Source organism: Salmo trutta, chromosome 18, assembly GCF_901001165.1.
Source record: "Salmo trutta chromosome 18, fSalTru1.1, whole genome shotgun sequence".
In the NCBI taxonomy this organism is placed as follows: domain Eukaryota; kingdom Metazoa; phylum Chordata; class Actinopteri; order Salmoniformes; family Salmonidae; genus Salmo; species Salmo trutta.
This window is the reverse complement of record NC_042974.1, coordinates 15,446,261-15,470,859: the sequence shown is the minus strand read 5'-3', so window position 1 is coordinate 15,470,859 and position 24,599 is coordinate 15,446,261. Positions and strand designations below refer to the sequence as shown.

General features: G+C 44.4%; 1 protein-coding gene across 6 annotated transcripts in view; it reads left to right on the top strand.

Moving 5' to 3' along the window:
- Positions 1–24,307, top strand: part of LOC115152880 (protein sidekick-2-like) — a 594,976-nt gene extending 570,669 nt beyond the window's left edge. For 2 of the 6 annotated variants that reach the window (XM_029697773.1, XM_029697771.1), the window contains 3 exons: positions 10,892–11,033; positions 19,024–19,080; positions 22,702–24,307. In XM_029697773.1, coding sequence (XP_029553633.1) covers positions 10,892–11,033; positions 19,024–19,080; positions 22,702–23,157 — 655 coding nt within the window. In that variant the 3' untranslated portion in view covers positions 23,158–24,307. The remainder of the gene's footprint in view (positions 1–10,891; positions 11,034–19,023; positions 19,081–22,701) is intronic. The other 4 variants (XM_029697775.1, XM_029697774.1, XM_029697770.1 and 1 more) reach the window with 3 other exon arrangements.
- Positions 24,308–24,599: the final 292 nt, after the last annotated feature.

Sequence of the window (24,599 nt, the reverse complement as noted above, 5' to 3'; positions counted from 1 at the left end):
ACCTGTTAAGAAACTGACTGTCAGAACTGTTAAGGCTCCATGTTAGCTTTCAGTACTTTGGCTTTTCTGGAGATAGCCACTATATTGTGATCACTGCATCCAATATAGTGTTAACTTCTTACATCTACACGTTCCGCTAGCGGAACGTCTGCTCCAATATCCAATGATGGGCGGGGCGCGAAATTCAAACTCCTCTAAATCCGAAAACTTACACTTTTCAAACATATGACTATGTTACAGCTATTTAAAGACAAGACTCTCCTTTATCTAACCAAACTGTCCGATTTCAAAAAGGCTTTACAGCGAAAGCAAAACATTAGATTATGTCAGCAGAGTACCCAGCCAGGAATAATCACACAGCCATTTTTCAAGCTAGCATATCATGTCACATAAACCCAAACCATATCTAAATGCAGCACTAACCTTTGATGATCTTCATCAGATGACACACCTAGGACATTGTGTTATACAATACATGCATGTCTGTTCAATCAAGTTCATATTTATATCAAAAACCAGCTTTTTACATTAGCATGTGACGTTCAGAACTAGCATTCCCACCGAACACTTCCGGTGATTTTACTAAATTACTCACGATAAACGTTCACAAAAAGCATAACAATTATTTTAAGAATTATAGATACAGAACTCCTCTATGCACTCGATATGTCCGATTTTAAAATAGCTTTTCGGATGAAGCACATTTTGCAATAATGTAAGTACATAGCCCGGCGTTACAGGGCTAGCTATTTAGACACCCACCCAGTGTAGCCTTCACCAAAATCACATTTCCTATAAGAAAAATGTTCTTACCTTGCTTGTTCTTCATCAGAATACACTGCCAGGACTTCTACTTCAATAACAAATGTAGGTTTGGTCCCAAATAATCCATCGTTATATCCAAACAGCGACGTTTTGTTCGTGCGTTCTAGACACTATCCCAACGCTAAATCTCGGCCACGAGCATGACGCAAAATATGACAAAAAAATTCGAAATATTCCATTACCGTACTTCGAAGCATGTCAACCGCTGTTTAAAACCAATATTTATGCAATTTATCTCGTAGAGAAGCGATAATATTCCGACCGGGAATCTGCCTGTCTGTAAACTGAGGAAAAAACCAAAAGCCGGGGGCGGGGCGTGTCACGCGCCTAAGGCTTAGTCCATTGACTGACCACTCAGCATTTGCTCTCGTGTGCTTCAGCCAGGGCTTTGAATGACATCATTCCTGTTTTTCCCGGGCTGTGAGACTCCATTGTTGACGTGACAAGTGTCACGTAAGAGCAGAGATCCTTTGTAAACGATAGAGAGAATCAAGAAGGGCAAGAAATGTTCAGACAGGGTACTTCCTGAACAGAAGCATCTCAGGTTTTTGCCTGCCATAGGAGTTCTGTTATACTCACAGACACCATTCAAACAGTTTCAGAAACTTTGGAGTGTTTTCTCTCCAAAGCTAATAATTATATGCATATTCCAGTTTCTGGGCAGGACTAATAATCAGATTAAATCGGGTACGTTTTTTATCCAGCCGTGAAAATACTGCCCCCTAGATGTAACAGGTTTTTAAGGCCAATGAGGAATTGAAAAACTGTATGGTTGAAAGAGATGGGGCAAAAGGAGTGGCTAATAAGTCTGGCTGCACATCAGACTGGCTGACTTACTGCAAATTGAGAAATTGTGTGACTAAACTCAACAAAAAGAAGAAGACACTGTATTATGAAGCCAAGATCAATGACATAAAGAAGGATGGAAATAATTTGCAGAAAGAAAAATTAAACTCCATCTTTCATCGAATCAGATGGCTTATTCATCACAAAACCATTTCATGTTGACAATTATTTTAATGACTAATTAATTGGCAAAGTGGGCAAACTTAGGCAGGAAATGCCAACAATGAACAGAGAGCAATTGTATTCATGCAATATTTTTCTTTCATTATTTGTTTTTTAATGCAAGTTAACATTTTGTAAAGTTAGTGTAGGAGAGGTGGATTATGACAAACCTCCTGGCATTGACAATTTAGATGGAAAGCTACTGAGGATGGTAGCTGACTTGATAGGAGTGGCTATCTGTCAAATCTTTAATCTGAACCTAGAGCAAAGTCTTTGTCCTCAGGCCTGGAGGGAAGCCAAGGTTATCCCGCTACCCAAGAGTGGTAAAGTGGCCTTTACTGGTTCTAACAACAGACCTAAAAGCTTGCTGCCAGCTCTTAGCAAACTGTTGGAAAAAATGGTGTTTGACTAAATACAAGGCTCCCGAGTGGTACAGCGGTCTAAGGCACTGCATCTCAGTGCAAGAGGTGTCATTACAAACTTTGGTTCAATTCCAGGCTATATCACAACCGGCCGTGATTGGGAGTCCCATAGGCGGTGCACAATTGGCCCAGCGTCGTCCAGGTTTGGCCGGGGTAGACTGTCATTGTAAATAATAATTTACTCTTAACTGACTATCCTAGATAAATAAAGGTACAAAAAAATGCTATTTCTCTGTAACCAAATGAACAGACTGTCAGCATGCTTATAAAGAAGGGCACTCAACATGTACTGCACTGACACAAATTACTGATGATTGGTTGAAATTTACATCATTTAGCAGACGCTAGATAATAATAAGATTGTGGGAGCAGTACTGTTAGATTTCAGTGCAGCCTTTGATATTATTGACCATAACCTGTTGTTGAGAAAACATATGTGTTATGGCTTTTAAACCTTTTGCCATATCATGGATTCAGAGCTATCTATCTAATAGAACTCAAAGGGTTTTCTTTAATGGAAGCTTCTCTAATGTCAAACATGTAAAGTGTGGTGTACCACAGGGCAGCTCTCTAGGCCCTCTACTCTTTTCTATTTTTACCAATGACCTACCACTGGCATTAAACAAAGCATGTGTGTCCATGTATGCGGATGATTCAACCATAAACACATTAACAACCACAGCTAATGAAGTCACTGAAACCCTTAACAAAGAGTTGCAGTGTGTTTTGGAATGGGTGGCCAGAAATTAACTGGTCCTGAACATCTCTAAAACTAAGAACATTGTATTTGGTACAAGTCATTCCCTAAGTTCTAGACCTCAGCTGAATCTGGTAATGAATGGTGTGGCTGTTGAACAAGTTGAGGAGACTAAAAACGTAGATTCAGTGGTTGTAAAGATGGAGAGAGGTTTGTCCGTAATAAAGAGATGATCTGCTTTTTTGACACCACACTCCAAAAATCTAATTCTGCAGGCTCTAGTTTTATCTTATCTTGAGTATTGTCTCAGTCGTGTGGTTGAGTGCTGCAAAGAAAGACCTGTTTAAGCTGCAGCTGTCCCAGAACAGAGCGGCAGTTCTTGCTCTTCATTGGAATCAGAGTGCTAATATAAGTACTATGCACGACAGTCTCTCTTGGCTAAGAGTTGAGAGACTGACTGCATCACTTCTTCTTTTTATAAGAAACATTCATGTGTTGAAAATCCCAAGTTCTTTGCGTAGTCAACTTATACACAGCTCTGACACACACATTTACCCCACCAGACATGCCACCAGGGGTCTTTTCACAGTCACCAAATCCAGAACAATTTCAAGAAAGCGTACAGTCTTCTATAGAGCCATTATTGCATGGAACTCCGTTCCGTCTCATAAACAGCAAACCTGGTTTAAAATAACTGATAAAGCAACACCTCACGGCACAACGCCTCTCCCCTATTTGACCTAGATAGTTTTTGTGTACTGTGTGTGCCTTTTAAACAATGTTTTTATGTAGTTCTGTCCTTGAGCTGTTCTTGTCTATTAATGTTCTGTATTATGTCATGTTTCATGTTTTGTGTGGACCCCAGGAAGAGCAGCTGCTGCTTTTGCAACAGCTAATGGGGATCGTAATAAAATACCAATACCAGATCAGACTGCAGAGTGGGGAATGTGAAGGGAGGTGGTTACAGATTTGTGACTGGGAGTTTATGTTGACATTTTATGACACCGGGACGTGACAGGGGAGATAGCAGGGGAACAGAAAGACCAGACCAAATTCAGTGTTAGATACTACTGCACTGTTGGAGCTTGGAACACAAGCATTTTGCAATACTCGCATTAACATCTGAACAGCGATTACTCACCACGGACTGGAAGAAACTTTTTTCCTTTAACTTTTTAGTGACGGGGCAGTATTCGGAAATTCGGATGAATGACGTGCCCAAAGTAAGCTGCCTGTTACTCAGGCCCAGAAGCTAGGATATGCACATAATTTGTAGATTCTAGATAGAAAACACTCCTAAAGTTTCCAAAACTGTTAAAATAATGTCTGTGAGTATAACAGAACTGATATGGCAGGTGAAAATCTAGGAAAATCCATCCAGGAAGTGGGATTTTTTGATATGGGTGGTTTTCAATTGAATGCCTATTGAGTATCTAATGGGTTAGGACCCAGATTGCAGTTCCTATGACTTCCACTGAGGAAGAATGCAGTGCTGGTTTGCGTGCATGACTGTGCGCGCCCTTTGTTATTTTTCCTTTCTATTCAATACGCTATTGTCCGGTTGAAATATTATCGATTATTTTGACAATTGACAACCTGAGGATTAATTACAAACATCGTTTGACATGTTTCAACAAACTTTACCGGTACTATTAGGATGTATTCGTCTGCATGTTTTGACCGCCTTTGAGCCAGTGGATTACTGAACCTACACGTGCCAACAAAATCGAGTTTTTGGGATATAAAGAGGGACTTTATCGAATAAAACTAACATTTATTGTGTAGCTGGGACTCTTGTGACTGCAACCAGATGAAGATCTTCAAAGGTAAGTGATTCATTTTATCGCTATTTCTGACTTTTGTGACTCCTCTACTTGGTTGTAAAATGTTTGTATGCTTTTGTAAGTGGGGCGCTGTCCTCAGATAATCGCATGGTATGCTTTCGCCGTAAAGCCTTTTTGAAATCTGACAAGCGGCTGGATTGACAAGAAGTTAATCGTTAAGCCGATGTATAACACTTGTATTATTATGAATGTTTATTATGACTATTTCTGTATTATGAATTTGGCGCTCTGCAATTTCACCGGATGTTGTTGAGGTGGGTCGCTAGCGGCACGCCTGCGCCAGAGAGGTTAACGAATCTGACGAGAAGGATTTACTGCTTTCACTGGAACAGGCCCAGATCACCGTAATCCCTGCAGATCAGGCTGCCTTCTAAGAATCCGTATGTGAGCGAGTAAACTCCCACTGTCATCCGTTCTTCTTGCTAACGTGCAATCATTGGAAAATAAAATTGATGACGATTAAGATTATCCTACCATCGGGACATTAAAAACTGTAATATCTTATGTTTCTCCGAGACGTGGCTGAATGACGATACAGATAATATAGAGCTGGTGGAATTTTCCATGCACCGGCAGAACAGAGAAGCTACGTCTGGTAAGCGAGAGGTGGGGGTGTGTGTCTATTTGCCAATAACAGCTGGTGCGCGATGTCTAACATCAGAGGTCTCGAGGTATTGCTCGCTTGAGGTAGAGTAACTTATGGATAGGCATCCCACTAGCGAGACACCAGCCGACAACATCCTGTGAAATTGGAGGGCGCGCAATTCAAATAAATAATCGTAATATTAAACATTCATGAACATTCAAGTATCTTATATCCTTTAAAGGCTTAAATTCTTGTTAATCTTACTGTGTTGTCCGATTTACAATAGGCTTTATGGCGAAAACATACCATGCGATTGTCTGAGGACGGCGCCCCACATCAACATATTTTTCAACTAGTACAGGCTTCATAAAATCACAAATAGCGATTAAATAAATAACTTCCTTTTGAAGATCTTCCTCTGATTTGCAATCCCAAGGGTCCCAGCTACAACATGAATGGTTGTTTTGTTAGATAAAATCCTTTATCCCAAAAAGTCAGTTTAGTTGGCTCCATCGATTTCAGTAATCCACTCGTTCAACATGCAGACCAAGGGTGTCCAAACAGCTACTGCTAAACTTCGTCCAAACAAGTCAAACAACATTTCTATTTGATCCTCAGGTACTCTAAAATGTAAATAAACTATAATATCTCATACGGAAAGTAGTATGTTCAATAGGAAAACAAAAGTAGTAAGCATGCGCCCTCACCCTCGCGCGCCGAAAGACTGATATTGTTCCGGTGAGCTCCTCACCAAAACTCCAAATTCTTGCTTATTTTTCAAAAACCAAGCCTGAAACCTTGAATAAAGACTGACATTCAGTGGAAACCATAGGAACTGCAATCTGGGAGACGGAATTACATAGGAACAATAGGTTTCCATTATAAGAGCCTGGGACCTCAACAACAAAATTAATTCTGGTTGTTTTTTTTCAGATTTTCACCTGCCGTATAAATAACTGTTATAGTCTCAGACATTATTTTAACAGTTTTAGAAACTTCAAAGTGTTTTCTATCCAGTGCTACCAATTATGCATATCCTGGGCCTGAGTAACAGGAAGTTTACTTTGGGCACGTCAGTCAGGCGGAAATTCAGGAAACTAGACCGTATCCCAGAGAGGATTTATGATAAACTGTAGACCACGCTATCTACCAAGAGAGATCTCATCTATATTATCCGTAGCCATCTATTTACCACCACAGAACGAAGCTGGCACTAAGACCACTCTCAACCAACTCTATGCCATAAGCAAAGAAGAAAATGCTTATCCAGAAGCGGCACTCCTAGTGGCCGGGGACTGTAATGCAGGCAAACTTAAATCAGTTTTACCACATTTTTACCAGCATGTCACATGTGCAACCAGAGGAAATAAAATCCTAGGCCACCTTTACTCCACACACAGAGATGCATACAAAGCTCTCCCCTGCAGATTTGGCAAATCTGACCATAATTCTATCCTCCTGATTCCTGTTTACAAGAACAAACTAAAGCAGGAAGTACCAGTGACTCGCACAATACGGAAGTGGTCAGATGACGTGGATGCTACACTACAGGACTGTTTTGCTAGCACAGACTGGAATATGTTCCGGGATTCATCCAATGGCATTGAGGAGTACACCACCTCAGTCATAAGCTTCATCAGTAAGTGCATCGATGATGTTGTCCCCACAGTGACCGTATGTACATATCCCAACCAGAAGCCATGGATTACAGGTAACATCCGCATCGAGCTAAAGGCTAGAGCTGCCGCTTTCAATGAACGGGAGACTAATCCGGACGCTTATAAGAAATCCGACTATAACCTCAGATGAACCATCAAACAAGCAAACTGTCAATACAGGATTATTATTGAATCCTACTACACCGGCTCTGATGCCCGTCGGATGTGGCAAGGCTTGAAAACTATTACAGACTACAAAGGGAAACCCAGACGCGAGCTGCCCAGTGATGAGCCTTCCAGTTGAGCTAAATGCATTTATGCTCGCTTCGAGGCAAGCAACACTGAAGCATGCACGAGAGCACCAGCTGTTCTGGATGATTGTGTGATAACGCTCTCGGTAGCCAATGTGAACAAAACCTTTAAGTCTTTTTGAACTGCACTGTTGGTTAAGGGCTTGTAAGGAAGCATTTCACGGTAAGGTCTACACTTGTTGTTCTGCTTGTAGTTGTATTTGACAAATAAAGTTTGATTTGAATATATGTATGACCAATCAAATTTGTTTTGATTTGATAATAGTCACATGTACAGGGTTGCAGGTGTGATTGCAGAGTACAGTGACAATGTTATGCTCCGATCTCTAACATGGACTAAATTAAATAATGACAATGGTAATAAAAACAACATTAACAACAGAAATAGCACTATATAATTATATACATAACTGTAGCACTGATGAGTAAATAATTGTCCATTGGGATGGAGGCAGAGTAAAAACTGTTGAGGGGTGGGGGAATGACCATAGTGGGAGCAGCATGACCGTTTATCTTTTATTTAGCTAGGCAAGTCAGTTAAAAACAAATTATTATTTACAATGATGGCCTACCCCGGCCAAACATTCCCCGGGCGACGCTGGGCCAATTGTGTGCCGCCCTATGGGAATCCCGATCACAGCCGGTTGTGATACAGCCCGGGATCGAACCACGGTCTTTAGGGACGCCCCTAGCACTGAGATATAGTGCCTTAGACCGTTACGTCACTCTGGAGCCCTTAAATTGAAGCGCCGTGGGGACCAAATGAAATAATGACCAGAGCTAGCTCAACATGATCTTATCTGGAGGAGCAAGGAGAGAGATGTAGGTTTGCAAATTCTATCGCTTATCAAACGATGCTGTCCTTCATTAGTGACTGCGTGTCCTCTTTCTAGAACAGCTGTCTGCAAGGTCACAGTGGAGGAGGTTAAAGGATCAAGGATTTACTAACTGTCATCTATGGGCCAAATTAACCCCTCCCCTTCCGAAAGATACCAGGTGTATGTGCACTCACTTGAAATCATGATTCGTCCAAATAATCAGCGATGCAAAAACCGCCGCAGCGGTAGTATTGTTCCTCATAACCTTCATATCCCATTTTAATGTTTTGTGTTTTATAACCGAGACACAGTAGAGATAGAAAATGGCAATAATACGTTAGCTTTCCATAGTGTGCGTTTCTCTCCTGCATCCAAGTTTAAGTGTATTAAATGTAGTCTTGTTATAAATTATTAACATTATTATTAGTAATTGAATTACAGCTCTCTCCGTGATTTCCCTGAAGGTTTTTGTGGATTAGTTCACATTTTTCAGCAACACGCTCATGATATGATAACCCTCCGCCCTCTTCTCCAAATTTCTTTCTCATGAAAGTTTCAAATGTTTACTTAAACGTTGGGATTTAGGAATGCACTCAACCTAAAATATAAATATTTGTGGAAAAAATAAAGTTGGTATTCAGGCCCTTCAGTGACAGTGTGGCCAGAGAGAGAGAGGAGAGATTGAGAGAGGCTCTCCCAAACAAACCAACCAAGGCCAATCAGCATAAACGGATTTCTGATTGTTTAACAGGCTTATAGGGACAGAGGGAGGAAAATGTGGAGGAACTTATGCACAATACAAAAACATTTTTTTCACCAAGTTCTAAGAAGAACCTTGAGTGTTTTGAGAGAGCTGTTCTGACTGCACCACTTGTGGATGTTGTGAGGTCTCTCTCTTTCATAACTCCCTTCTCTCTCATAACTCTCTCATAGCATTCTCAAAACCTCCCCATTGACCCTGCCCACTACACGTGTTCACTCACTCCATACTCATAAATAGCCTCTCTCACTCCATACTCATAAATAGCCTCTCTCACGCCATACTCATAAATAGCCTCTCTCACTCCATACTCATAAATAGCCTCTCTCACTCCATACTCATAAATAGCCTCTCTCACTCCATACTCATAAATAGCCTCTCTCACTCCATACTCATAAATAGCCTCTCTCACTCCATACTCATAAATAGCCTCTCTCACTCCATACTCATAAATAGCCTCTCTCACTCCATACTCATAAATACCCTCTCTCACTCCATACTCATAAATAGCCTCTCTCACTCCATACTCATAAATAGCCTCTCTCACTCCATACTCATAAATACCCTCTCTCACTCCTTGTAAACCTCCACACTCCACACGTATCTCTGAATGGAGAGGTTTTAAAACTGTCACCTACGCTCCCTGAAACATGGCTGTTGGCTCTTAAATGGATCTCGTTATTTATATGTATGTTGATAACCTTTACAATAAAGTGAACATAACCTGATCCTTCCTATCTGAGACTGCATGGGGATCAAACATAACCTAATCTACACAACCTGAGCCTTCCTATCTGAGACTGCATGGGATTTCTGCCTATGCAGTGAGCTCCTCCACTCTACAAGAGTTGAATTTATGAGTCAGTCACAAGGCTAACTGTAATGACATTCCACAGACAGCCCACATAGTGTTTCATCAGAAGAGATCATCTCAGGCAATGCTGACAATAGACAGGCTGGGATCTCATGGCTCTTCCATGATCCTGATAGCAACCCCCCCCCTCACAATACCCCACGGCCACCTCCCCACCACCACACAAACACACTGCCAATCTGTCTCCATCAAATACTAGAGGGCGCCTTCTTTTCTATCCCTTTCTATACCACTATTGGTAAATGCGTGGAGACAGTTCAGTACATTTTGACTGATCAGTGTGTATCCTTCAGCTGTTTTCCTGCTTCCTTTCATACAGTTTCTCTGCCATTTCACTCTGGTGTGTGAATGGGATTTCTCTGTGATTTTATACAAGTTGTTTATGTCGAGGGTCTTTCTGTTGAAGTGAGTGTACTGTAGCTAGAATTCCTTTATTATTTGATCATATTAGTGTAACTCATTTGAATGCCAATGTTGTGCATTAGCCAGTGACTGACTGATAGGACTGCCAATGGCTCTGTCCTTGCCATAGAAATGTAATTAGAATGTTATGTAATTATACACTAAGTGTAGAAAACATTAAGAACACCTTCCTAATATTGAGTTGCACCTCCTTTTGCCTTCAGAAGAGCCTCAATTTGTCGGGGCATGGACTCTACAAGGTGTCGAAAGCGTTCTACAGGGATGCTGGCCCATGTTGACTCCAACGCTTCCCACAGTTGTGTCAAGTTGCCTGGACGTCCTTTTGATGGTGGAACATTATTGAGACACACTGGAAACTGTTGAGCGTGAAAAACCCAGCAGCACTTAAATCTTTTGTCTTGTCCATTCACCATTTGAATGGCACACATATACAATATGTCTCAATTGTCTCAGGGCTTACAAATCCTTCTTTAACCTGTCTCCTACCCTTCATCTACACTGATTGAAGTGGATTTCACAAGTGACCTCAATAAGGGATCATAGCTTTCACCTGGATTCACCTGGTTAGTCTATGTCATGGAAAGAGCATGACATAGACTAACATGTTCTTAATGATTTGTCCATTCAGTGTATATTTATCTGTCTATATTGTCCTGTCTCCTCAGGTCTCCTCCTCGGCCCAGCCCAGGCAGTCTCAACTACTCTGACGAGGATTTGAGCACCACCAAGTACAACGATCTGATCCCGGCTGAGAGCAGTAGCCTGACAGAGAAACCATCTGAGATATCAGACTCTAAGGTACCGACAGTATGTACTCCCCTTAACGTCTCCCATCTCACTGTCTGTCAACATGTTGGATCACACTGCACCTCACCTTTACATTGATGCTATGCCCATAGATGCTGATCTGTGGTCAGTTTTGTATATCCCCCCTAATGGTTAAGGTTAGGATTGGGGAGGGACAGCTGAAACTTCAACCCGGAGTGTTTGGCTCAGTGCATTGTCCAGTGTACTGGTAGTGGTATAATGTCTGTAAGCAGACACTCAGGGCATTGATAGAGTAGGGTTTGGATGGGAAATGTGTCCAATGTCTCTCCCGGTCTCTATGGGGCAGTCAGGCTGAGCTGGAGGCAAGCTCTGGGAGTAAGGCCATTAGCCAGTGCCCAGCTCTGGTGGTGGTCGGAATCAAGCAGAGGATGCTCACACACGCGCGCACAAACACACACACATACGCACACAGACTGGAGGGTCTGCTGCGTTCTCAGGCCCAGGCTGAATTCCTTCCACAGCTCTGTCCTCGTTTTGGGTCACCGTTACCCATAATGCCCCTTACATCCCTTCCCAGTCTGCTGTGTTGTCATCTGCTGAATCAGAGGAACAGACAGACACACAGGGGGGCTGGGGCTCAATGAACAGCTCTCATCAATGAACTGGATCTCTCGTTCTCTTTCTCTCTCTCTCTCCAGCTCCAATTATATTTTTCTCTCTTTTAATTTGTCTATTTTTCTCTTCTAGCTCGTTGTCTATACTGATCCTCTTGTTTCTGTTTTCCTCTACTCTGTTTTTGTGGTTTGTGTGGAAACCTGCAAATGGAGGGAGGAAGCGGTCCTGAATTCCCCTGGTTTCAGCCTTCTAAGTTTTCTTTCATTTTGGAATTTTAGACTCTAGCTTTCCCAAATGATCAGTCTCCCAGATGGCACCCTATTCCCTATATAGTGCGCTATTTTGACCAGAGCCCTATGGTACTGTAGTAGTGCACTATACAGGGAATAGGGTGCCATCTGGGACTCAGACTCAGCTTCTGCTAAATACATACCAGTATGAATTCCTCAAAAGCCAGATGTCTCTCTCCAGCTGTTCCCTTATCAAAAGTTTAGCTCCTTTCACATCAATGTGAATCTCACCCAATGAACTGCTACAGACAGGATGCTTCCTTACATCCAAAACATCCTCCAATATAAGCAATTTTTAAATGTCATCATCGGGCTGTCATATCTACCATTCCATACTTCCTTATTGTCAAACAAGCTCAACAACCCTAGCCTATCTGGCCTTCCAGCCCTCCAAACTCCATTTGCACCACCCCAGACGTACAGGCCCAGGCCTCCTCCCCATAGCCCTGCGGTTACTCTGCCATCCCCTCTCAAAGCACAGCCATATCATCACCAGTGGTCCATTCTACAGATGACCAGTAACGTGATGTCCCTTTTGAAGTTTTATTGAGCGGATAACTCCAGGCTATCAGCTTAGCTCTCACGTGCACGCACGTACGCACACACGCACACACACACACGCACACACACACACACACACACACACACACACACACACACACACACACACACACACTCAACATCAGGCTATCAGCTCTGCTCAGTGTTGGGTTGTGGCTGGGGTTGTCTCCAATAAGCCCTATGGGCCTCCAGTTCAGTCCTCCGCTGGCAGGTATAAGTTGGCTATTGTCCTCCCCTTAAGAAGGGATTTAGAAGAATAAGTTAATGCGGGGTTGTCGAGGCAACCGGGCCACCACCACAACTGTACCTGGGCTGGCGGCAGGTAGACAAGACACTCTTTAGAAGCCAGTAGACAGTGTGTCCTTATGCAGTTTGTTTAGCCAGTGTCACTGTGTGTTTGTGTGTGTGACACTCTGGATAGAAACCAGCAGTTGAGAATGGAGTGAGCTCATCTGAGTCGATTGGAGGTTGAAGATAGTGTGTGCGTGTAATGGCTATCTGAAGAGAGAGTAGACCAAGGTGCAGCAGAGTTAGTGTTCATCTTCAGGAATTTATTAAACAACGTGAACACTATACAAAAACAAGAAAACCGACAGCCGAACAGTACTGTCAGGTGCAAACACGAAACAGAAACAATTACCCACAAAACCCCAACGGAAAAACAGGCACTTATGTGTGACTCCCAATCAGCAACAACCAACAACAGCTGTGCCTGATTGGATGCCTCACGGCCAAAATCAATGAAGCAGACAACATAGAAAATGAACAGATACGCCCACCCAATGTAACACCCTGGCCTAACCAAAATAAAGAACAAAAAACCCCTCTCTATGGCAAGGGCGTTACAGTACCCCCCCCCCCAAGGTGCGGACTCCGACCGCAAAACCTGACTCTGAAGGGGAGGGTCCGGGTGGGCCTTTTTACTGCGGCGGCTCAGGTGCGGCACGTGGCCTCCGCTCCACCCTCGGCGTTGCCCACTTAGGTAGCGCCCCTGACCGCGCCGGAGGACTGGTGGGCAACCTTGGTTATGCCCGGCTGGCGGGCGACCCTTGCTGCGCCCGGCTGGCGGGCAGCGACGGCTGCGCCCAGCTGGCGGGCGGCGATGGCGGCTCTGGACAGGCGGGCGGCGATGGCGGCTCCGGACAGGGGGGCGGCGATGGCGGCTCCGGACAGGGGGGCGGCGATGGCGGCTCCGGACAGGGGGGCGGCGATGGCGGCTCCGGACAGGGGGGCGGCGATGGTGGCTCCGGACAGGCGGGCGGCGATGGCGGCTCCGGACAGGGGGGCGGCGATGGCGGCTCCGGACAGGCGGGCGGTGATGGCGGCTCCGGACTGGCGGGCGGCGATGGCGGCTCCGGACTGGCGGGCGGCTCTGGCGGCTCCGGACTGGCGAGACCCACTGGAGGCCTGGTCCATTGAGCAGGCACAGGACTGACCAGGATGGGGAGACCCACTGGAGGCCTGGTCCGTGGAGGCGGCACAGGAGAGACCAGAATGGGGAGACCCACTGGTGGCCTGGTCCTAGGAGGAAGCACAGGACGGACCTGGATGGGGGGACCCACTGGAGGCCTGGTCCTAGGAGGAGGCACAGGATAACCCGGGCTGTGGGGGAGCACTGGAGTTCTAGTATGGACGCTCTTTACTCACACTCCAGGCTGAATGCCCACTTTGGCCCAGCACGGGCGGAGCGCAGGCATTGGGCGAACTGGGCCCTCCCAGCGCTCCGGAGACACAGTGCGCAGTGCCGGCGCAGGTTAACCTGGACCGAGGAGACGCACTGAAGACCAGACGCGCTGAGCTGGCACCATCCGCCCTGGCTCGATGCCTGCACTCGCATGGCACTTGCGGGGGGCTGGCCTATAGCGCACCGGGCTATGCATGCGCACTGGAGACACCGTGCGCTTCACAGCATAACACGGTGCCTTACCAGTACCACGCTGCCTGCCGTAAGCACGGGGAGTTGGCCCATAATTCCTTCCTGGTTCCGCCACACTCCCCGTGTGCCCCCCCCCCCAAAAGAAATTGGGGGGCTGCCTCTCGTGCCTGTTGCGCTCCCTCGCTTCGTACCAGCGCCTCTCAGCTCTCGCCGCCTCGATCTCCCACTGCGGGCGGCGATAATCCCCAGCTTGAGCCCATGGTCCTTTCCCGTCCAGGATTTCCTCCCAAGTCCACGAATCCTGAACGCTCCTCTCCTGGCGCTTCTCCTTCCTCCGCTGCTTGGTCCGTTGTTGGTGGGTAATTCTGTAACGGCTGTCTGAAGAGAGAGTAGACCAATGTGCAGCGGAGTTAGTGTTCATCTTCAGGAATTTATTAAACAACGTGAACACTATACAAAAACAACAAAACCGACAGCCAAACAGTACTGTCAGGTGCAAACACGAAACAGAAACAATTACCCACAAAATCCCAACAGAAAAACAGGCACTTATGTGTGACTCCCAACCAGCAACAACCAACAACAGCTGTGCCTGATTGGAAGCCACACGGCCAAAATCAATGAAACAGACAACATAGAAAATGAACATAGAACTCCCACCCAATGTAACACCCTGGCCTAACCAAAATAAAGAACAAAAAACCCCTCTATTGCCAGGGCGTTACAGTGCGTCCCAAATGGCATAGTGCCCTATAGCATAGTGCCCTTTTCATGTGCCCTTGGGCCCTTGTCAGTAGTGCACTAAAGAGTAAATAGGGTGCCATTTGGGGCTCAATCCGTGTGTTGCTTCTTCATGGGAGATGAAAGAACATACAATACAGTATATTGATGCTGTGTCCAGCTGCTGGAGCGCAGACCTAGACACCACAGAGAGAAACATGTCTGCTGTGTTATGGTTGTCTCCCATGACAACACAGAGGATTGTTTTGACTGGAACTGCTCTGAGGGTTCATCTGTAGCATTTTTGGAAATAACCATTAAGTCATATGATGTCACTTCCTGGAACCAAGTAAAAATAGAACAGGCTTTGAGTAATGCTAGCTAGAGTCTTAGTGAAATGCAGAAAAAAGGAAATATATCTTTTTTTAAACAAAGAGGAAATACCTGATAATGATTGACTATAATTCATGACCTAATATTCACAAATGCATGTTATGTTAGACATTTAAGACATGGTTAAAAAGCCCAGAGCAAAATCTGTCACATCTGTCTGATTAGTTCATCATAAACAACAGCAGTTGCTGCGTGTGCAGAGGGGGATTAGAACTGCCTAGTCACACTAAATCCCTGTCTCAAATGATGTACAGCTGGATTTTAGGGGATTTCGCAAGGGACTCAATATGTTTTTTAAAATCATATTTACACACACAAACGTGCGCAGGCACACACGCACCAGACATACATATGACAAGCGTGCGCGCACACACACACCCACACATATGCTCTCAAATAAATACACACTCAAACAAACACACACACTCCCCCTCCCTCTGTACTGTCCGAGTGTTTACCTGCTGCCTGGGGTTCCTGCTGTGTTCACTGTAACAATGATGAGTGTGAAATTGTTTACATTACCAAAGCAAGTGAAATAGATCAACAAAGTGAAAAAAACTATCACAAATGAACAGTAAACATTACACTCAGAAAAGTTTCAAAGGAATAGAGACATTTCAAATGTCACTGTCTATACACAGTGTTGTAACGATGTACAGTGTTCTCTCTCCCTCCTCTCTCTGTATCTCTCATCCTCTCTCACCTTCTCTTTCACTCTCTCTCTCTGTCTCTCTGTCTCTCTGTCTCTCTGTCTCTCTGTCTCTCTGTCTCTCTGTCTCTCTGTCTCTCTGTCTCTCTGTCTCTCTGTCTCTCTCTCTCTCTCTCTCTCTCTCTCTCTCTCTCTTCCCAACTCTCTTGATTTATGGGGTGTAGGGTTATGGGGGGTTCTTACAACCTCGATCCCAAAGATAAATATCACAAGGTTTGATGGATAGAACAGCACTAAAGACTCCACAATGCATTCCACTCTGGCCCCAACAGACCATCTATACCAGGGCAAGGAGTCTCCTGGGAAGTCTAGGAGTCTCCTGGGAAGTCTAGGAGTCTCCTGGGAAGTCTAGGAGTCTCCTGGGAAGTCTAGGAGTCTCCAGAGTAGTCTAGGAGTCTCCAGAGAAGTCTGGTAGTCTCCTGAGATGTCTAAGAAATTCCAGAGAAGTCTAGGAGTCTCCTGAGAAGTCTGGTAGTCTCCTGAGAAGTCTGGCAGTCTGCCGAGAAGTCTGGCAGTCTGCCGAGAAGTCTGGCAGTCTGCCGAGAAGTCTGGCAGTCTGCCGAGAAGTCTGGCAGTCTGCCGAGAAGTCTGGCAGTCTGCCGAGAAGTCTGGCAGTCTGCCGAGAAGTCTGGCAGTCTGCCGAGAAGTCTGGCAGTCTGCCGAGATGTCTAAGAAATTCCAGAGAAGTCTAGGAGTCTCCTGAGAAGTCTGGTAGTCTCCCGAGAAGTCTGGCAGTCTGCCGAGAAGTCTGGCAGTCTGCCGAGAAGTCTGGCAGTCTGCCGAGAAGTCTGGCAGTCTGCCGAGAAGTCTGGCAGTCTGCCGAGATGTCTAAGAAATTCCAGAGAAGTCTAGGAGTCTCCTGAGAAGTCTGGTAGTCTCCTGAGAAGTCTGGTAGTCTCCTGAGAAGTCTGGTAGTCTCCTGAGAAGTCTGGTAGTCTCCTGAGATGTCTGGTAGTCTCCTGAGATGTCTGGTAGTCTCTTGAGAAGTCTAGTAGCCTCCTGAAAAGTCTGGTAGTCTCCTGAAAAGTCTTGTAGTCTTCTGAGAAGTCTTTATCTCTGGGTGTTGAGAGTTTTGTCTCCATCTCTTAGTTTTGAGAGTTTTGTCTCTAGGACAACTAGGTCTAATGTGATTTTCTGACATATTTTGAATGTTATTCCCTCTGTTTTCTTTTTAAGACAAATTGAGTTTCCCTCAACTTATTAGCAGTGTTGTCGACAACAGCAGATTTGAGAAGTCTATCACCATTAACCTTATGTTTCTGTTAACGTTAGAAATGAAATCACTCTCCACTGCGAAAAACGGCTGTCATAAATATTACACTCATTAATGAGATGAAATCTTCATCTGTCTAGATAGTTCATATCCTAATTATGCAAATCCTGTCTGGGATCTGCCACTGGCTGGTGTCTTTTTCTCTGTTATCCTCAGATAGAAGGGTAACTCCCCTGGGGACTGTGTAGTTTCATGCCTAAGGCCTTGGCCCATTCAGAGCAGTCATCTCCCCTAATTAGCCTTTTAATGTGTTCGAATGAATCACTGTTTCTCAGACTAAGGCCCCTCTAGGCGTATTTTAACTAAACTTATTTTAGTGTAGATTCCACAATAGGACCGTTGAGTTTATTTTGGACAAGGATGTGGAATGGAGGGAGGCAGGGAGGGGTGGATGATAACATTGTAGGAGAACAAACCATCTGTTCCACACACACTCCAAAGCCTTAGTGAGGGTGAGCCGGGGTGGGACGCAATCCAGTATGTCAACCCTGTTCTCCGCCCTACCGCACACACACACACACACACACACACACACACACACACACACACACACACACACACACACACACACACACACACACACACACACACACACACACACACACACACACACACCTGTTGGGACGGTGCAGGAGAGGATGGATATGAGTGTGGTCATATGTATCACATGTGCAGTAGTACCATAGCAGGAGAGCTGAGAGTTGGTTGACCATGAACAGACCCTACAGAGTGACCAATGAGAGAGCTGTTTCTTTAACATCTGGAATGTTGGGTGTCATGATTCAGATGAGCATATGCCAGGCATCTAGCAAGGATACAAGGTAGGAGTTCAGCAACTAGAATGTGCTTATTGGAAATATACCCAAATTCCTATTGTGATTGTTTGAATGAAATAGATAGAAGCACTGGGTGGGTGCCTATATCCTAAGGTTGTGCACCATGATCATGGAATACATTCTTCCATGTTTCACCTTGTTTGTAAGATGAGTTTCATGGTGTGTTTGTCAGATCAGATTCATGGTGTGTTTGTAAGATCAGTTTCATGGTGTGTTTGTCAGATCAGTTTCATGGTGTGTTTGTCAGATTAGTCTCATGGTGTGTTTGTCAGATCAGTTTCATTGTGTGTTTGTCAGATCAGTTTCATGGTGTGTTTGTCAGATCAGTTTCATGGTGTGTTTGTCAGATCAATTTCATGGTGTGTTTGTCAGATCAGTTTCATGGTGTGTTTGTCAGATCAGTTTCATGGTGTGTTTGTCAGATCAGTTTCATGGTGTGTTTGTCAGATCAGTTTCATGGTGTGTGTCGGGGTTAACTGGTAGGATAGGTGTCCAGTTGTCCTATGTGGCTTTTGTTCCCGCTGGGGTCACCAATACGAACGTTTTATGCACACGCTACTGTACGTTGCTTTGGATAAAAGTGTCTGCTGAATGGCATATTTTATTATTATATTATTAAGGCATACCCTTGAAGTGCCTCTTTAAGAGATGATGATGGTTCCAAGGAGGGATCTGAACCACAGAGGGATCATGGTGGCTGCCATACTGTACTGTGGCGTTTTAAACCATGCATGTCTTTGTCCATGTCACCCATAGGAGGCCCTGGTGTTCTCATATGGGACGGGTGGTCTGCGTGTGCTTCCACTGAACTGGGTGAGGTTCTGTGGCTTTCTGCATGCTTGTGTGTCTGTAGACTGATAGTAGGAGAATGACTTGTCCTTAGCCCCCATCCCTCTTGCTCCTCTCTTCCTCTGTTAACCTCTCCTCTCCTTCTCCCTCCTTCTCCCTCCGCCTCTCCCCTCCTTTCCCCTTCTCTCCCCTCTTCCCTCCGCTCCTGTTCCCTCCTCTCTCCCCTCCTCTTCCCTCCTCTCTCCTCCTCTCCCCTCCTTTCCTCTCCTCAATTAAACTTCTCTTGGATCCTGTGGTATCACTCCTGTATCATCCTAGTGTTAAACTGTATGTGATGAATACCCATAGTATATGTTAGCTCAACGTGTGGCTGTTGTAGTAAATGTAATGTTAAACCCAATCAATCATCCTATGACCCCAGTTGATGTGTTGATGATCTGATTACTCTGCACGTCCAGTGATGATTCATCCTCCTCTCCAATCATGATCATGTGTAGACAGCCTCTTCGTGTGTGTAGTTTTCTATTTAATTGGGGATGCCCATTAGGTGCTGCCAAGGCAGCAGCTACTCTTCCTGTGGTCCAAACACATTAAGGCAATCACATTACATATAAAACAAAAGATAAAACAGTACATCATATAACATTATTACACCACTACAAATCTACAATACAAAATGTATAATATCACCATACAACAATATTACACCACTACATATCTACAATACAAAATGTATAATACCACCATACAACAATATTACACCACTACATATCTACAATACAAAATGTATAATACCACCATACAACAATATTACACCACTACATATCTACAATACAAAATGTATAATACCACCATACAACAATATTACACCTCTTGTCACGCCCTGACCTGAGAGAGACGGTTTATTTCTCTATTTTGTTAGTGTGGGGTGGGCATTCTATGTTTTATATTTCTATGTTTTGGCCAGGTATGGTTTCCAATCAGAGGCAGCTGCCATTCGTTGTCTCTGATTGGGAACCATACTTAGGCAGCCCTTTTTCCCTCCTTGAGTTGTGGGATCTTATTTTTGTACTGCTTGGTATAGCCTGCAAGACCTGACGGTCATTTATCATTGTTCATTATTTTAAGTGTTTGGATTTAAAATAAATATAAAGATGAACACTTACCACGCTGCACCTTGGTCTACTCCTTTGGACAACCGTTACACAACTACATATCTACAATACAAAATGTATAATACCACCATACAACAATATTACACCACTACATATCTACAATACAAAATGTATAATACTACCATACAACAATATTACACCACTACATATCTACAATACAAAATGTATAATACTACCATACAACAATATTACACCACTACATATCTACAATACAAAATGTATAATACCACCATACAACAATATTACACCACTACATATCTACAATACAAAAATGTATAATACCACCATACAACAATAATACACCACTACATATCTACAATACAAAAATGTATAATACCACCATACAACAATAATACACCACTACATATCTACAATACAAAATGTATAATACCACCATATAACAATATTACAATGTACGTGTGTGTAGAGTGCGTGCATCTCTTCACAGTCCCCGCTGTTCCATAAGGTGTATTTTTATCAGTTTTTTTTATTTATTTTTATTAATTTTTATCTGATTCTACTGCTTGCATCAGTTACCTGATGTGGAATAGAGTTCCATGTAGTCATGGTTCTATGTAGTACTGTGAGCCTCCCATAGTCTGTTCTGGACTTGGGGACTGTGAAGAGACCTCTGGTGGCATGTCTCGTGGGGTATGCATGGTTGTCCGAGCTATGTGCTACTATTTTAAACAGATTGCTTGGTGCGTTCAGCTTGTCAACGCTTCTTACACAAACAAGTAGTGATGAAGTTAATATCTCTTCCACTTTGAGCCAGGAGAGATTGACATGCATATTATTAATGTTAGCTCTCCATGTACTTTAAAGGGCCAGCTGTGCTGCCCTGTTCTGAGCCAATTGTAATTTCCCGAGGTGTGTGTGTGTTTGGTAGTGCGTGTGTGTGTTTATTTATTTATTTTTTATTTCACCTTTATTTAACCAGGTAGGCCAGTTGAGAACAAGTTCTCATTTAAATCTGCAACCTGGCCAAGATAAAGCAAAGCAGTGTGACACAAACAACAACACAGAGTTACACATGGAATAAACAAATGTACAGTCAATAACACAATAGAACAAGTCTAGATACAGTTTGTGCAAATGGCGTGAGGAGGTAAGGCCATAAATAGGCCATAGTAGCGAAGTAATTACAATTTAGCAAATTAACACTGGAGTGATAGATGTGCAGATGATGATGTGCAAGTACAAATACTGGTGTGCAATAGAGGAAAAAAGTAAATAAAAACAATATGGGGATGAGGTAGGTAGATTGGATGGGCTATTTACAGATGGGCTGTGTACAGCTGCAGCGATCGATAAGCTGCTCTGACTGCTGATGCTTAAAGTTAGTAAGGGAGATATAAGTCTCCAACTTCAGTGTATTTTGCAATTCGTTCCAGTCATTGCCAGCAGAGAACTGGAAGGAAAGGCGGCCAAAGGGGGTGTTGGCTTTGGGGATGACCAGTGAGATATACCTGCTGGAGCGCGTGCTACAGGTGGGTGTTGTTATGGTGACCAGCTGAGCTGAGATAAGGCAGAGCTTTACCTAGCAAAGACTTATAGATGACCTGGAGCCAGTGGGTCTGGCGACGAATATGTAGCGAGGGCCAGCCAACGAGAGCATACAGGCCGCAGTGGTGGGTAGTATATGGGTCTTTGGTGACAAAACGGATGGCACTGTGATAGACTGCATCCAGTTTGCTGAGTAGAGTGTTAGAGGCTATTTTGTAAATGACATCGCCGAAGTTGAGGATCAGTAGAATAGTCCGTTTTACGAGGGTATGTTTGGCAGCGTGAGTGAAGGAGGCTTTGTTGCAAAAGAGGAAGCCGACTCTAGATTTAATTTTGGATTGGAGATGTTTAATATGAGTTTGGAAGGAGAGTTTTCATTCTAGCCAGACACCTAGGTATTTGTAGTTGTCAGAACCGTCCAGAGTAGTGATACTAGTCGGGCGGGCGGGTGCGGGCAGCGATCGGTTGAAGAGCATGCATTTTGTTTTACTAGTGTTTAAGAGTAGTTGGAGGCCTTGGAAGGAGTGTTGTATGGCATTGAAGCTCGTTTGGAGGTTTGCTAACACAGTGTCCAAAGAAGGGCCAGATGTATACAGAATGGTGTCGTCTGCGTAGAGGTGGATCAGGGAATCACCCGCAGCAACAGTGTGTGTTTGGTAGTGGGTGTGTTTGGTAGTGAGTGTGGTGGGTGTGTTTGGTGGTATGTGTGTGTGTGTTTGGTGTGTGTGTATGGTGGTGTGTGTGTGTGTGTTATTGAAATACACTGTGCTCTGAACCTCCCAATAACACACATTATCACATCTCTAACTTCTCAGAAAATATGTGGTATTGTGCTGATAACATCTCCTCTCTCTCCCTCACTTTTCCCCTCTCCCTCCCCCTATTCCATCTCTCCCCCTACCCCTCCCCTCCTCTCCTCCTCCCCTGTCCTCTCCCCTCCCCTCTCCCCCTTCTCCCCTCTCAGGGCAGTGACAGTGAGTACGAAGTGGACCAGAACAGACAGAAGACACACTCCTTTGTGAGCCACTACATCAGTGACCCCACCTACTACAACTCCTGGCGCCGCCAGCAGAAGGGCATCTCCCGGGCACAGGCCTACAACTACACAGAATCAGAGTCGGGTGACCCGGAGCCCTGCGCCCCGTCACCACACCTGCCCCCGCTGCCACCCCAGCTCACCTCCACCGCCCCTCCACCCCAGCCCCAGACCCAGCCCCATGGTCAACCCCAGGGCCTCACACCCCAGGGCCAGGGTAGTCTGTTCAGGCCTAAAGGCAGCCGGACTCCCACCCCCTCTCAGCAGCTCCCCAACTCCACCCCTCCCAGCCACTCCAACACCCTGTCCTACTGGCCCCCCAGCAGCCCCAGCCCAGCCCCTGGATCTCGGGCCCCCATCGCCGGGTTCTCCTCCTTCGTTTGATTCCGAGAGGAATCTGTGTTCCCTTCTGAAAACAAAACCCACCCTGCTGCCCAACGTGTCTAGAGAGTAAATACCCAACACAAAAGAAACCCTCAGAATCCACCATATTGATTTCTGTTTCTCTGTTTTTTCTTACTTGTTTTTATTATTTTCTTTTTATTACTGAGTTGTGTTTTAAGGATCATACTGTACACAGACAGGACAGAAGTTACATACTTTATTCCAGTACATTGTTCCTCTTGTGTGCATGTGCTGGTATAGTTTTATTTCCATTCTTTAACCCATAGACAGCTGCTGAGAACAAGACAGTATCTATTCATGTTTCTGTTTGATTGATTTGCATGAGTTTCAATGTATTATTTATTTTCTCTTTTTCATTGTTACACTTCTACACACATACAACAAGAGAATAATTTAGTTAGATACTGTAAAAAGGCAAGAATTTCTTGGAAAAAAAATTCTACAAGACGATAAAAGTATCATAGCGTCAATCCACACTCGGATAACAAGCACCAATGAAACTGGGATCCCAAAATGGGGCCCTACAAGCGAGCGAAATCAATAGAGTGAAGGATGGAAAGAGGAACAGGGTATAGAAAAGACAAAGTAATGAAAGTGGGGAGGAAGGGGGAGATTGAGGCTGAAATGAGCCCCCTGGCAGTCTTTAAATGCCCAGTCCTGTCCAATTAGGTAAATTAAGTTTCTGGGTGTTAATGTGAGATATGTTAGTGACCTCCCCCTATTTAACCTATGGACCATGGTCCTCAGCAGTTATCTGGCCTGGTCTATAGGGTACACACTATTGAGTCTGACAGCATTTCGATGTCACAGGCAGGTCACATCTCTGTGCTGTCCACCAAGGACCTAGTTGCCTGCCCGCCTTGGCAAATATGGGAAATGTACTGTATGTCTGAAGTAAAAATGTTGAGGTAGGTCTGAAAGTTCTTTGTGTCCTTTAGTGGATCAGACATGCCATGGTTGATTATAACTAGGGATTCATATTTTCCTGAAAATGTTAACTTACAAGCCCTTCTCAGGCATCCCAGTATTCCTGTTGAAAGCGGAAGTGCTAGTTAAAAGCATATAACACCAGCGAAGGAAATCTGACATAATTCTACCACTGAAAAATATACACAGGAATCTAACAGTTTCTTGTTGTTTTTGTTTCATTTTAATCAACTCAAAGTTCTCAAAGTCACCACACTATTTCGTTGATGTAATCTAGTTTTAATGTAGACATATGAAGCACTGTTGGCCGACTTGTAAAATATCTGGAGGTTATTACAACCTAGTGAAAACGTCATTCGTTTTAGCCTACCACTGACGGAAAGCTTGTTGGTCCTTTCCTCTCACTATCATGGGAATGGGGCCAAGTAGTGGTTGTTTTGACAACAGTTTAGTCATTTAGCAGACTCTCTTATCCAGAGAGACTTACAGGAGCA